This window comes from Eumetopias jubatus, unplaced genomic scaffold (genome assembly GCF_037043125.1).
Source record: "Eumetopias jubatus isolate StellerSeaLion01/CBP00866 unplaced genomic scaffold, mEumJub1_p1.0 scaffold_12, whole genome shotgun sequence".
In the NCBI taxonomy this organism is placed as follows: domain Eukaryota; kingdom Metazoa; phylum Chordata; class Mammalia; order Carnivora; family Otariidae; genus Eumetopias; species Eumetopias jubatus.
Window position 1 is genome coordinate 72,237,953 of NW_028274818.1, and position 15,512 is coordinate 72,253,464.

The 15,512-nt window shown below is 44.3% G+C and overlaps 1 protein-coding gene across 2 annotated transcripts in view; it reads right to left on the reverse strand.

Annotated features, from left to right (window-relative positions):
- Positions 1-15,512, reverse strand: part of CREBBP (CREB binding lysine acetyltransferase) — a 122,686-nt gene that overhangs the window by 94,727 nt on the left and 12,447 nt on the right. For both annotated transcript variants that reach the window (XM_028117533.2, XM_028117532.2), the window contains exon 2: positions 4,039-4,751. In XM_028117533.2, the coding sequence (XP_027973334.1) occupies positions 4,039-4,751 (713 nt within the window). The remainder of the gene's footprint in view (positions 1-4,038; positions 4,752-15,512) is intronic.

Consider the following 15,512-nt stretch of genomic DNA (forward strand, 5'->3'; position numbering starts at 1 on the left):
GGGGAGTGACAGGGAGTCATTCGCTTTTGGTGAGGGTGTAATGCACAATGTTTATGGAGAGTATTTGACAACAGCTATGCTTATCAAAAATGTCAGTAGCCTTTAATACAGAAGTTTCACTACCAAGATTTGGAGGGGGGGTGAGTTTTATTAAGCAAGGACACATAAAAAGCTCTCCAGAGTCAGAGAGGTCATGACAGGGTTGCCCCACTACTAAGAATTTATCTAGCAGATACACTCAGCTGTAGAAAGATGAATTATCAAAATTGTTACATCAGCAAAACACTGGAAACAACCTAAATGTACAGCCATTAGGGCACTAGTCATATAAATTAAGATATACCCAAATTGGGGACTACTACCATATCAAACCCAGTAAGAAGGACTGAGCTCTGCCTAACATAGAACTTCCAACTTACATTAAAGTGGCAAGAAGGAGGTATATGTATACCAACATACATATAAGGAGGGGCAGAGAGAGAGATGTTATACTATACTACTCTTTAAGTTTAGGGCAGATACACGTACACACACTCACCTCTCTATGCACAGATCATCCCCAACAAGATAGGTAAGAAATAGTTGTCTTTGGTGAGAGAATTTGGGAGAGCCAAAGGTCAAGAGTTAAGGGAGATTAATTTTTCAGTTCTTACTCGTGGTGCCTTTTTACTTTTTTTTTTTTTTTTGTGGTTTGTTATTAAACCATGTACAGGATTACTTTCTAGAAACAAAACTTTTAACAAAGGCTTTGACCTAATAACCTCACAGAATCTATCCCATGATGCATGTGGATATGCCTATACAAAAAAATACATTGATTGCAGCTGTACTAATGAAAAATCAAAAGCAATCCAAATGTTCATCATTAGAGAAGATCAATAAATTATGGTGCATCCTTTAATGGAATACTTTGCCATCTACTTGATGAAAACAAGGGAAATCTGTGTGCACTGCTAAGGAAAGGCAAGTAGTGTATATACCGTTACATAAAACAGCAAGGTGCTAATGTAGTTTGGTTCCATTTCTTATGAACATATTTGTAGAGAGTGGTTATCTGGGGGTGCCTGGGCAGCTCAGTCAGTTAAGTATCTGACTCTTGATCTCAGCTCAATCAGGTCTTAATCTCGGGGTCTTGAGTTCAAGCCCTGCAATGGGCTCCACACTGGGCAATGAGCCTACTTAAAAAAAAGAGAACAGAACAAAAACAAAAAATAAACGAGGGAAAAAAAATAAGTGGTCATCTGTAAGAAATGAGGCTGCTCTTTTTTATTATTTGAATTATTTTATAGGCAATCTGCATTTCCTTTGTGATGATAATTTTTTAAACAAAATTATCTTTTAAAAAAGTTTCTTTTCCCTCCTGTGCATCTTAAAATCTTATCTGGCTTAAAACGAACTTGTCTCTTGCTCTTACTATTTGCCCATCACCATTAGTTCTTTTGTCCCACCCAAAAGCCACAACAACCCTTCCAAAAAACACCAGTCCCTGTCCTTCCTTTACCATCAGCCTCTTTGGGGTACCTACGGGGAGCAGAGATGACTGTCCCCACAACAGTGAGCACTCGCCAAGTGTTGTCTGAAAGAGAGATCACTCTGTACAAAGGAATGAAAGCCCTGGGCAGCCAGGAGCATGAAATGAGAGACACACCAACAGAGCCCAGACTGCAGGAAACCTGCCAGAACCAATAAACAAAACAGACAAAACAACCAGATTCTTCAACAAATGAATTGTAAGGATCCTAGAGACTAACAGATTCTTAAAAGCCATATCCACTGAATATAGTTATTCCAATTTGGAGGGGGGAAAAAAAACCCCGTAAAAACAGATTGGGACACATGAGGCCACTGGAAATTTGAGTTATCTAGTAGACCTTGATGACAAGAAATCATTCATTTATTTACATGTGAGAATGGCACTGGGTTTAGGTCTACCCTGTCTAACTTTTAGGAATACACATTATCAATGGCTCACTAAGTATAGTCAAGGAGCCCAGATACCTTCGGGGCGGGGAGGGGGTCATGATGTCAAAACTATTTTCATAAAATACTAAGACACTCTCATTCTCTCACAAAAACACAGAGGCACTTTCCAGAAGCTCTGGGACCTGTGGTATCACCGTGCTTAATGGCTAAAAGAATGTGTGCCTGGTTTTCAAAATTCTGTTTCAGTATTTAATGTGGCAAATATTGATAGATATAATCCACATTTTAAAGAAATTTCCTTGGGGCCCTCAACAGTTGGGCCTAACAATCCTAAGACCAAAAAGTTTGAGAACGCTTGCATTAAACTACTATGTCTACTTTTGCACAGGACTGAAATTCTCCAAAATAAAAAGTTTTTTTGTAAGGGGGTAGCATGGATTGATGAGTGAATTGGGAAAGAGCAAACATCAGGCTGACCATGAGCCCTAAACCCACAGTAATCTCTTCTCAACCTACCTCTGGAAGGCATGTGCATACACAGACCCCTCTGCAAACGCCAGGGACAACTAAAATTTAAGTTCACATTCCCTCCCCTTTAACAACACTTCAAAAGAGATAAATGCCAATTTTAATGTTGGAATTACAGTTGACTGCTGAACAATGTGGGGGTTTGAAGCCCCGACCCCTGCCCAGTGGAAAATCGGCATAAAAATCGTGACTTCCTAAAAAAATTTAGTAACGAATAGCCTACGACTGCCCGGAAGCCTTACCAAAACATAAACAGTTGATTAGCACATTTTTTGTATATGTATTATATATTGTTTTCTTACAATAAAAATAGAGAAAAGAAAACATTAGGAAAATCATAAGGAAAACACATTTACAGTACTGTACTTATCAAAAAACAAAAAAATCCACCCCATGTATAAGGAAACTCGTGTAGTTCAAACCTGTGTTGTTCAAGATTCAACTGTACTTCATTTTTATTTAAGTTAAAAAAAAAGAAATTATCTCTTTACCTAAGACCGTCCCAGGCTTCATCTGCGTCCCTTAGTGCCCGCGACAGCTTTGTGGGGAAACTGCTACTCTTACCTGTCCTTTTCCTTCATTTGGACTAATCAAATTCAAGAAATAGCACAAACTGTTCTACTGTTCTAGAACTTGCTGTTATAAATACTGCCTGCAACAGGTGCTCCAGTGGCTGCCACCAAGGAGCCTTGTCTCAGAGCTGCCATGGTGTCTGCTCCCTCTCTGGGAATTTGCCTGCATGCCGCTTGTCAGCTTCCAGCTTTCCAGTTGTCCCCATCTACCGTGGCATCTGCCTTCCCTGTCCTCCACGTTCAGCTCCTACTCTACACGCCAGCTGCAGGACTGGTGGCTGAAACCCAAAACAGTGCTCTCAACCTGCACAGACCTCAAAGCCACCTAGAGGCTCCAAAGGGCCCCCCAGGTTCTGAGTCCAGTAGCTCTGCACTTCTAACAAGTCCCTGGTGCTGCGCTGCCGGCCCACAGACCTCGCTCTGGGAACCACTGCTGCGGAGGTCCTTCTGTGACCCGAGGGCCTGCACTGCCCCTGGCTCTGCCACCTCACCCGCTGTGAACCGTGGCAGCTTGCGGACCAGCTTCTTGGTAAAACAGAGACTGTGGCAAGACACCTCACCAGGTGAACATAAAAAGGAAAAGGCATACGGAGGAAGAACTTGGTCAGCTGGTAAAGGACAGGGTCAGCAGCCTTCACCAGATTCAGTGATGCAACAGAAAGCAGATTCCCCGCCGGAAGTTGCCTCTTTCAACCATGTGGTCCTATTTCCACCATTTTCCTCAGAGGCTGAAAACTGGCCATCAGTCCAAACACATCCCCTATGTTTGCAACTGCCTGACGTGCAGGCTATTCTACTGCTGGCTTAAGAGTGCCCACTTTCAGGATGGGCAGAGATCTTCATCTCTGGGTTCCAGATACCAAATCTCCCTCTTCCAAATCAGAGGGGCAGGAAGAAAGACTGGAGGAGGACAGGAACGTGCCACATCGTCCCGCTTCACTGTGCTGCTTGCTTAGAAGGAAAAGCTCCCCACCCCCGCTAACAGGAAGCATTCAAAGCACTTAAGCTCACTTACCTTGGTCATGCCTCCTGCCTGCGCTGTGTTCAGTCCAGCGTGACTGGCCATTTGCGGAGAAACCTGTGTTAACGTCTCGGCTAGCACACTGCTTGTGGCCCCCTGCATGGCTGGAGCAGGGTACGGCATCCCAGCTCCCCTTCCTCTGCCAGCGGCCCCAAGAGAACCATTCATGACTTGCGCCTGTCCTTGCTGGGCCTGGTTCATTAAACTATGGCCAGAGTTACTATTGAGGAGGCCTGGGTGAGTCTGGTTAAAGTTAGCATTCATGCAGATCCCAGGTCCCGTCTGCGACGTGGCAGGGCTGCTGGTCACCAGCCCCACCTGCTTTTGTGCTTGCGGATTCAGTGCTTGCGAAGCAGGGGGAGTGGGCCCAGAGGTGCTGGCTGCCTGTTTGGGCAGGCTGGGGGCTGAAGAATCTCCCTGGTTCAGAGGGCTCTTGCCCATGGCACCCAAGCTGGCCATGTTTGCACTGTTCGGCTGCCCCTGAGCCTGGCCGCCAAGGCCTTGCTGCACGGGGCTGCTGGCGCTAACATTTCCTATTCCTGGGTTGATACTAGAGCCGCTGCCTCCGCGCAGTAGCTCCGACAGTTGTTTATGTTTGGAAGCAGCATCTGGAACGAGGTTCCCACTGTTTAAAAGGCTTAATTCTCCTCCATTGGGGATCAGCTCATCAGGAAGATCATTTTCCAAGTCAAACAATGATCCAAAATCTAGAAATTAAACAGAAATGGAAATGAGAAACTAAGCAACCACAACAGCTTTCCAACTATCATACGTTACTATGATCTTAACCTAAAGGAGCAGTTCACACAGAATGCTAGCATCTTTTTTAAAGTGTTTTTTTTAATTTTAATTTTTTTTTAAAAGATGTGATTTATTTGAAAGAGAGAGAGAGAGCACAAGCAGGGGGAGCTACAGGGGGAGAGGGAGAAGTAGGCTCCCCGCTGAGCAGGGAGCCCAATGCGGGGCTTGATCCCAGGACTCTGAGATCATGACCTGAGCCGAAGGCAGACACTTAACCAACTGAGCCACCGAGGACCCCCAGAACGCCAGCACATCTTAAGAGTAATGTCAAAATGACTTGGAAACTTCATTTGGGAAAATAAAACAAGGAAGCTTATTTTTCAAATTCTGAAGAAGGAAAAGTTAAACAGAGGTGAGAGGAGGGTCAACCCCACTAGATGTTACCATATATTCTAAAACAATAATTAAATCATGTGGCTTGAGGAGAAATGTAGATATATAAACTAAAGGAAATCAATGGGGAGTTAAACCTTCACTGAACTTAAGTTAAAATGCTTTTAAGAATACATGTGTGTGAAAAAGTAACTGGGAATCAGTTAAATGAACAGCAATTTGGGGAAATTAAGTAAAGCCTAACCTTAAGTGATTACCTATTTTTTAAAAAAAGTAAATTAAAAAAAAAACCCACCCCAGCCTAAACAGAAAATGAGAGTTCTCCAAATGTTGAAGCTGCAGAAAATAAAGATGTATAAAGAAACTAAAAATAGTTAAAAGTAAAAGAAAATAACTTAACAGCTACTTGTCTCACATGAAAGGGGCTAACGTCAGCCCTGCAGAAGGACTGGCAGCACACTGACTCCCGAATATAAACACACAAAGGAGGCCAGCAGGTAAGTATCAAAAAGGAAGATAAAAGTCAACGGAAGAGATCATCCTACCCAGTAATCAATGACAAGTAAAGCAACTTCTTCCTCCTGGTCCCTCTCAAAGTACCATTTCTCTAACATGTGGCCTAAGTGTCATCTCTAGTCCCTCACTGACCACGTTTTCTTCCTCCTGGTCCCTCTCAAAGTACCATTTCTCTAACATGTGGCCTAAGTGTCATCTCTAGTCCCTCACTGACCACGTTTTCTTCAACCCACAACCACCTGGCCACACGTGCATGCACAAAGGACAAGATCAGCAGAACTATGACAAGAGTGGCTTCATGTGTGATATCGAAACAGGGGCAAACAATACACGGAGGCAGGTCAGCCTAGTGGTTAGTCTCTAGACCCAGACTGCCTACAACTGAACCCAGCTCCGCCTCCAGCTCCCTACTTCTTAGCTCTAAATTACCTAGACTTTCTGTGCCTCAGTGTCCTCCATCTGGCCACCACACCTCATAGGGTTTCGTGGGGACTGAATGAATTAATAAATGTAAAGCACTTCAACAGTGCCTGTGGGTGGTTAAGTGCACCGTCATTATCAGCTGTTATTATTACTTTTATCCAGTAACAGAAGGTTTGATAAATTACTGTATAATATTAGAAAACATTACACATCTTTGGCACCTGGGTGACTCAGTTGAGTGTCCAACTCTTGATTTTGGCTCAGGTCATGATCCTCAGGGTTGCGAGATCGAGCCCCATGTCAGGCTCCGTGCTCAGCATGGGGTCTGCTTAAGACTCTCTATCCCTCTCCCTCTGCCCCTCCCCCCATTCACTATCTAAAATAAATAAAATCTTTTAAAAATTACACCTCTACTAAATTATGATGACTGTAAAAATGTAGGAAAATGTGTATGTGATGTAAAAACATGCAATTGGCATTGCATGCAAAACGGCACGTCAATTAGAACTGAAGTGTGTGCATGTGGGCAGTGGCTGGCAAGTAACACGCCAAAAATAAAGAATCGTACTGGTAGAAGTGGTGGGGTGATGAGTGCATGTGGCTTTCTGTTGTTGTTTCAAACAGAGCCACCCGCCCCCCACCACCCTCTTTGAGAAAACTGAACTGTCTTCTCCGCGGTGTCAGACCCTAAGACTGCCTGCCCCACAACCCCCTCGGGTGGCTGCTCTGGGGTTCCTCTAAAAAACAGCAACACCTTCCCAGCTGCATGAGTAGGACTGATTGGAGAAGCCACCCCCCCATAAGCACCTTCTCCTTGCAGGTGACACAATCCCAGCTAAAGGAGTTGAAGGCAAGCTGGCCATGACAATGTAGAAAAGGTTTTCCTTCCTACTGGGAAGGAATGCTCAGGAAGAAATCTCCCTTTCCTTCACCACATTTCATCGTGGAGCTACAGCAGCCATCCTCAGACAGGAGAGGAGGCATCTCGCACACACCAGGGATGACTGTAGCAAAAACTAACGCTGGGGTCGTGAAGCCAACTCTGAGCTCAGTTACCCAACCCTGGAGCCTCCCTACCTTCAGGTTTCTCATTATGGGAGAAAATGCATTTCCTGTCATTTAAGCCATTCTAGCCAAAGTTTAAGGTCACCCGATGAAGTTCAAACTCCTTTGTAAGGCATACAAGGCCATCAGAATGTGGCCCCTGACCACTTCTCAACCCTTGTTCCCCTGGCATCTTTTTTTTTTTTTTAAAGATTTTATTTATTTGACAGAGAGATAGCAAGAGCAGGAACACAAGCAAGGGGAGTGGGAGAGGGAGAAGCAGGCTTCCCGCAGAGCAGGGAGCCCAATGTGGGACTCGATCTCAGGACCCTGGGATCATGACCTGAGCCGAAGGCAGACGCTTAACGACTGAGCCACCCAGGCGCCCCTCCCCTGGCACCTTCTGATGCACCCTACCTTCCAGCCACAAGAGTGAGCTGTCACGTGCAACAGAAATCCTTCTTCTGGATGTTCTCTGTCTAGAAAACAATACCCCTACCTCTCACTCAGATTAAACGCAGTGACTACGAAGACTGTCTTCGGGCTACCCCAGAACAGACCAGTCCCTCTTTTCAGCCTCCAAAGTTCTCTGTACATACATGCCTAGTAAACCACCTTTAACTAACATATACCTATTCCATCCTACCCAACTATAAGGAATTAGGGATTACTTGCAACTGTACACACACACATACATACACACACAGATTTTTATAGTACCTGTGAGAGTAAGCTGCAGACAGCATGAGTCTTTCCTCCCAAGTATTTGACCATGCATCTCCCAAGAACACCCTTGTACAAAATCACGGCACATTTATCAAATTTGGTAAATTTAACACTGATACAATACTCAAATTTAGCCAGCTGTCTCAATAATGCCCTTTATTACATTTATTTTCCTGGTCTAAAATCCAGTTCAGGACCCCAGTGCACCTAGCTGTCATGTCTCGGTCTTTTCCTTTTGTCTAGAAAGGTTCCTCAGACTTGTTCTTTCCTAACTGTGACATTTTTGAAGAGGACAGGCCAGTTGTTTTGTAGAATGTCCCTCAATTTGGGGTCGCTTCCTCCTGATTACAGGACATGTAATTATGAAGAGACACAGGAGTCAACTCCTGGATATGGCAGACAGCTGAGACACTGCCACGGATCAGGGTTTTTGCTGCCAACTACCCAGCTTCTGCATCTCAACGTGGTTTTGTGCGTTCCATTCCATAGCTTCTGTGGCACTGTGCTGTCCTGAATCTCGAGATCCACTAAGGTCTCCAGATAAAAAGAACACATTGCGGGCGGGGGTGGGAAGAACACATGAAATAAAGTAAAAAAACCAACTCTCCAACATAACTGATGTTTCTGTTATCTTCCAGACTCTGTCCACACACATGCACATTTTTACTCAGTATCCTTTCTTTCTTTTTAAAAAGGTTTTAAGTCATCTCTACACCCAACATGGGGCTCGAACTCACAACCCCAAGATCAAGAGTCGCACGCTCTACCAGCTGAGCCAGCCAGGCGCCCCTACTCAGTATTCTTATAACAAAACAAAACCCCGGTGTGTGCATTTAATTAACGCAATGCTCCTTAATCTATGACCATGAAAATGAAACTTCATCTAAACCAGCAACAGGACCCATTAAGACAGAGACCAAGTTTCCTTTCTATTTGCCAGGGAGGGGATGAAGAGTCGGTGCCAAGCACTGTAAATCGTTAGAAGGAAATGAACTCCAAATACTTAAAGTTTGGAACAACCTGCCGAAGCCCTGACTGGCTCTTCCCATCGTCTCGAAGCCCTTTCCCAAAGAGAGGGCAGCTGGGCCAGGACAAAAGCAGGTAAACCCAAATGAACAGTTACACAGTGTCAGAGTCTAGGTCCCTGATTCCAGTGTGGGAACTGGAACTGAGGAAGGAAAAGGCACACCTGCAAGTGGAACACACGCATTCAAATCCAGGCTCAATCAGCCAGCCCCGCGTCCTTGAACAAACCGTTCAACCTCTGGATCGCACTTCCCCCAACCGCGAAACACGGACAATAGCCCATCTACACGATGAAAGCTGGAACAGGCTATCGTACTCTATTCTTGCACACAAACTATAAAATTTCTTACCTTTAAAAATCCACCCACCATATTAAAGAGGGCACATTCTGCATGGAGCACTGGGTGTTATGCACAAACAATGAAACATGGAACACTACATCAAAAACTAATGATGTAATGTATGGTGATTAACATAACAATAAAAATTTAAAGAAAAAAAAATCCACCCACCATTCCACCACTCTCAAATTTACCAGTGTGGTTTTTCTTAGTGGTTTACTGGAGCTCCACTCCACACGCACATGCGACTCTGACAGCTGTCATGAGCGGTATGTTTTGGGCTCAGTTTGGTTTGTGCTGCTCCGCCACACTTTGGCCACCTCAACCACTTTTCTCACCCTGTTTCAGTCCAAACACATCTCACAGCTGTTTGGTTGTGGAAAGAACGGACTAATTCTGCTTACGTCCTTACCTACCAGTCCAACCACGTGTGCACACGTCCACAAGCAAATCCACAGGGAGCATCTTTGTAAGACAAGGTAGGCTGGGCAGGGTGTGCGGAGGGCCATCCCCGCTCACAGTGCCACCCCTCTTCTCCCTGTGACTGTCTCCACGCACATATTCTCTGGCTCACAAAGCGGACAAAGGAGAATGATGAAGGAAAGCCAGGATATTGCAACATACAGAGTGATGCTTTCTATACACCAAAGTGTCCCAACACACAGGTTGGGCAATACCAATCTGAATCACCGGAAGTTCTGAAGATTCAAGATTAAGCTTCACCACTTCCAATCCCAGGTAGTTTCCCTTTCCTCCACCAAGTCACCAGCGGCCCCAGGAAGGAGCAGAGCTGAGGCTGAACAAGATTCGTGGGACCCGGCTTTCTAGGGGCTTAGCCTTGGCAGGAGACATCCCAATCACACAGCACACACAGCCTGTCATGCTTCCGCAGCCACCAGGAATTTTCTCTCTCTTGGGGCTCTTTGGCCTCTAACCCAGAGTCCGTCCCTTTCATTAAGCGGAGGTGGAAGAAAAGCAGCTACCGGTTTCCCAGTCTCTGTCACACTCCTACAAGGCTGGGGCACCCACAGCACAGAAGGTCTTCATCAAGCACGATCACAAGGGATCACTTCTGGACTGCTTAGAGAAACCTCGCTCCAGGAAACAATTCCCTCTCAACACCGAAAGACAAGGAAACCTACACATGTTCTAAGATCCATTCTTAGCCATCGTTATCATAAGTCCATATTTCACCTTAAACAAGGGATGAACTACTATCAGGTACTCTGAAAAAAGCTATCCATTTTACAAATCAAATAGCAGGTAAGTGGCTGAGTCCATCTGCCCAGCCTGTAACATATGAAAGTCTGTTAAAATGCAGCTAAGCAAGTAAGTCATCCCTAAAACACATCTTTCCTTAGGTTTTCTAACGTCTCCTCTTTCTCTCATATTACTTTACTTTCTTCCTTTGATTGACAACTGGGGCCCTAAATTCTCTGATTGGCACAGAACTGATTTTTCTGTCCCAATGTGTACAAACTAGTTTATCAAATCTCGTATTGGCCAGAAGCAGGAACTCTTCTATACTTTGCAGACATAATGAGTGAGTCTTAAAATCATATATCAACTCTCAGTTATAACTCACAAGGCTGTAAGGACCATGAAAGAGGGACTGGGCTCTCCACGAGTACCTCCACCCTGAACATGTGAATGAATTCTGGAGAAGAGTGCCAAAGTTACAGGATACAAAATAACAATTTTAACACTTTACTTGTTTAGCTGAAGATATAAACATTTTGTTAAACATTTAAAGATACATTTATCTTAAGTTACTACTATCATAAAACAGAAACAAAGAGAACAAAATTCAATAATGAATTCTCTTAAAATGCTTCCCTGTTCTACTCATCCTTCTCTTTACCCACCCACCCCTTTCCTGCAGCCTGCAGGAAACCTGCAGGGGACCAGTCAGGCTACTTCTCTCTCTGGATACACCTCAGCGTCCAGGGCCCTCCATCCCGTGGCCGGTGTGAAGATTAAATGGCCTAACACAGAATAAGAGAGAGCCTGAGAAACAAACCTGAGAGTAAGAGTTTAGGTGCTGGTTCCTGTTACGTTTCTCTACTCCTGAGCATGAAACACCCCTCCCACAGATGCCTCCTCTCCCCCACCCACGCCCATTTCTCACTGCAGCCCTCATTCTCTTTGAAAAAGTTGTTTTTGTTTTTCCTTCCCTATTTTTTTTTACATGACCTTTGGCATTACTCGTACTATAACTCTGACTATTCAAATGCTTCTTTTAAATCTTAGAAAAGCTAAGCACTTTTATTCATCAACCCTGGAAATTTTTACAAAAAGAATTTTTAATTCCTAAGTAAAAACTGGATACAAAAATTAATCCAAAAAGGGCAATGCATTCTGAAAAAGCTCATATCTGAAGAAGAGGAATCCACAGAATGGTAAACACTTTCATAGGGTTCTAATTCTTAGATGATCTGGAGACCATTTGAGACCTCCACAGTACATTTATCAATACATTACCAGTGAGACACTCACAATACAGGAACCACAGCCTGGTCTTGATTCAAGCCCCTCTCTGTCACTCCGACTACACCTCCTGATGTGTTTGCTCAGCTCTAAAACGGAAATGAAAATAGTAGCTGCCTCTAGGCTCACTGAGGAAAGAATGAAACCATACTGTGTGTACACAGTACTTAGCCTGGCATGCAGTAAGGACTCAATACATATCGGTCACTATCTGTCACGGCACCATCTTCCAAGATTGCTATGAGGGCTAACCGATACATGCCCATCAAGGACCAGGCATCCCTGGTACAGGGTTCGTGCTCAGTGACTGTCACTTCTCTGAGGTAAAGTCCTAATAATTTGTGACAACGCTAGTAGAAGTAAAGCTTACTCTGCTTTGAAATTCGTGGGGATTGTGCAAATAAATAACGGGACAACTCTCCAACAATGCAGAATTAAAACATTTTTAAAAGGACAAGAGAGGTGCCTGGGTGGCTCAGTTGGTTGGGCTTCTGCCTTTGGCTCAGGTCATGACCCCGGGGTCCTGGGATCAAGCCCCACATCGGGCTCTCTGCTGAGTGAGGAGTCTGCTTGTCCCTCTCTCTGCCGCTCCCCCTGCTTGTGCTCTCTTGCTTGCTGTCTCACGCTCTCTCAAATAAATCTTGAAAAAAAAAAAGGAAAAGAAAAAGAAAAGAACACTGTTTTCTTAGCATTTAGGCCCATTACAAATAATTTTGGAGGGGGAAAGGGACAGAGGGAGAGGGAGAGACAGAACCCCAAGCAGGCTTCCTGCCCAGGGCAGAGCCCAATGTGGGGCTTGATCTCACGACCCTGAGAACATGACCTGAGCCAAAATCAAGAGTCAAACTCTCAACAGATTGAGCCACCTGGCACACCACAAATAATTTTTATCTAGGCATTTAAACAAGTTCCCAAAAGACATCTTTTTTTTTTTACAATGACTATTAGGAAATAATTAAAGTAAATTCCTTCTTAAATCTTCTGTGATTCAAGCTTTTTATGCAGACATACTACCCCCTAATTAGTACAGAATGAGGTTTTACTTCATTCTGAACAGTGATTTTATATTGAACAAAAAGTCCTGCCTCACCTCAGAATCACTATCTGCTCAAGAGCCAGAGCAGACGTGGCTGAGCAATCTGCCTCCTCTGGGGCCTTCCTAGAGTGGGCACATGTCGCGCTCGGGACTTCACTCCCTGCAGGGACAACTGGGCTTATCTGAGACTCGAATAAAAGTCTGCCCCCCAGAGGATTCTACTCTAATTGAGGAAGACAGGTCATGGACACCAAGTCACAAACTGAAACTGCTAACACAGATACCGGATTTTACAAGCAAGTGGAAAAGGCTGCAGATGAGAGGCAAACTCTGAGCAGATCTTTAGAAGGAAAAGACGCTGAGAAAGGAACACTGCACATGGACGGGGTGGAAGAAGGGGGCTGGGCAGACAGAACAAGCTGGCCACTTTGCTTGTGATGGGTTTTAACTCCAACATGGTGGGCTTCCCTCTGCAGGTGTGTGGATGTGATTCAGGAGGAAGAGACCCCACCAGAACACTTTAAATGAAGAAAGGCCTTCTTTGGGAAGATCCGTTGTTAATGTCTTTTAAAAAACCACTCATCATGCAGAGCATAGGACCAAAAAAAAAAAAAAAAAAAAACCCAAACAAAAAAAATAAAAGCCTAAATTCTATTCTCCAATATAAGTGTTGTGTTGACAGTTATAATTTATTAAACCCAAATTTATAGCTAATTTAGGGGACAAATATTCCTGTTACCAAAGGATCCACCCAGGGGACTCTTTTAGATGGAAACCTGTCCAGTAAGTACCTTTAAATATTTAAACACCAACAACTATATTGTCTGAAGTGAGGGGAAGGACAGCAGGCTATTGCAGTAGATGAAACTAAATGAAATAAAACTACAGTACTTTAGAAACTGTGATATTAAGTCAGAAGGGAAAAACCTGGTTTATAAAAATGCCCTCTATACAATAAGTCTACCCAAGAAGGCTAAAGTCTACTTTGGATCATCATTTACTATTAAAATTCGAGCATTTTTTTTTCTCATTCACAAATGCATTTCATGGTTACTGTGCTTCAGAGATGGAGAAATCTTGCTTCCCTGAATGTTTGCTATTTACCCTTCACTTAAGGAACCCAAGACAGTCCAGACCACAAGTCCTGTCACCCTGGGCCTGAATCACCAGAGTCCTGGAATCACAGTCAGCCTCCTACCCTCACTCCACGCACTTACAAGTTCCAGGGAAGTGCCATTCCCAGAGAGCTAGGACAATTTTAAGTTTCTTAAATGTGGTTTGTGTGCTGTCTCCCTCATCCGTGAATGGTGGAGATTTTGAAGGCTTCGTAAGACAAAGGTGGGACAGAAGATGTGGTCACAGCAGCAAGCCACCACCAGACCAACCGTAATTCACTCAGTGGCCCCCAAATGGTAACCAGGTGGTCTGGAGCCAAGGGAGCAGAAAGGGTTTCACTATTCTCCACCACCACGGCCGAGGGGGTACTGAGACCCAGGTGAGGGGCTGGAATCAGCTACCCATCCACTGTGCAACTCTGAAGTCCTGAAGGAGGAGGAATGTTGGCAGCTGGGCTAGGATCTAACCTCTGCAGAAACTACCCCAGGCCCCAGGTGCCAGGCCACCTCAGACTACTTGGCTACCGTGTGAGGAACAAGCAAGGGATGCCCAGAGACCAGGTCCTTTGGCCCAAATGCTGGCAGCTGTGGCTGGCAGGCAGCAACACTAAGTCAGGAGGAAGGGGGAAATACCGCTGTCTAAACTTGCGGTGTCAACTGTACAGCAAATAAAAGTGGGCTTATATGTGGACTACAGGAACACCCATAACAGGAAGTAAATGCATTAAGTCCAAAAAGTACACCAACATCCAGACAATGGAGTATTATTCAGCACTAGAAAGAAATGAGCTATCAGGCCACAAAAAGACATGGAAGAACCTTATGTGTATAATGCTAAGTGGAAGAAGCCAATCTGAAAAGGCTACAGACTGCGTGGTCCCAACTATCGGACATTCTGGAAAAGGCAAAACTACAGACAATAAAAAGGTCAGCAGCTGCGGCGGAGGGGGGGGTTTGGACAGGTGGAGTCCAGGGGTTTTTTTAGCACAGGGAACATACTCTGTATAATATGATGATGGATAGATGTCATGATACATTTGTCCAAACACAGAACGTACAACACCAAGAATGAACCCTAAGGTAAACTGATGATGATGTGTCCATGTAGGTTTATCAAGTATAACAAACACACTCTAGTGGGAGTGCCCTTAATGGGGAAGGCTGTGCATGTGGGGGCAGGGTATGTGTGGAAAATCTCTGCACCCTCCCCTCAATTTTACCATGAAATCTGAAACTGCTCTAAAAAAAGTCTTAACGGGGAAAAAACACCATAGAATTATAGATAAATCGCAAGCGACTAAGAGGTACAAAATGACGGAGAATCACGAGCTGAAGAATAACTTGAGTATCCGTCAACTAGACTATATTTAATAAATAATATACCCAAAATACCCAGTGAGGTCTATGCTGGATATAAGTGTGCTGCTTTTCAAGCTTTAAGAATCCACCAACATACAAGCACTGGGGAGGATAATTTGATGATATGATCAAAATTATAAATGCATATTCCTTTTAACCTTTTATTCGCTTTTTAGGGATCTGTTCTATAGATACACATATAATTGTGCATGGCTATTCATTAAAGCACTGTTTGTGCGAGAACAGGATTGGAAATAACCT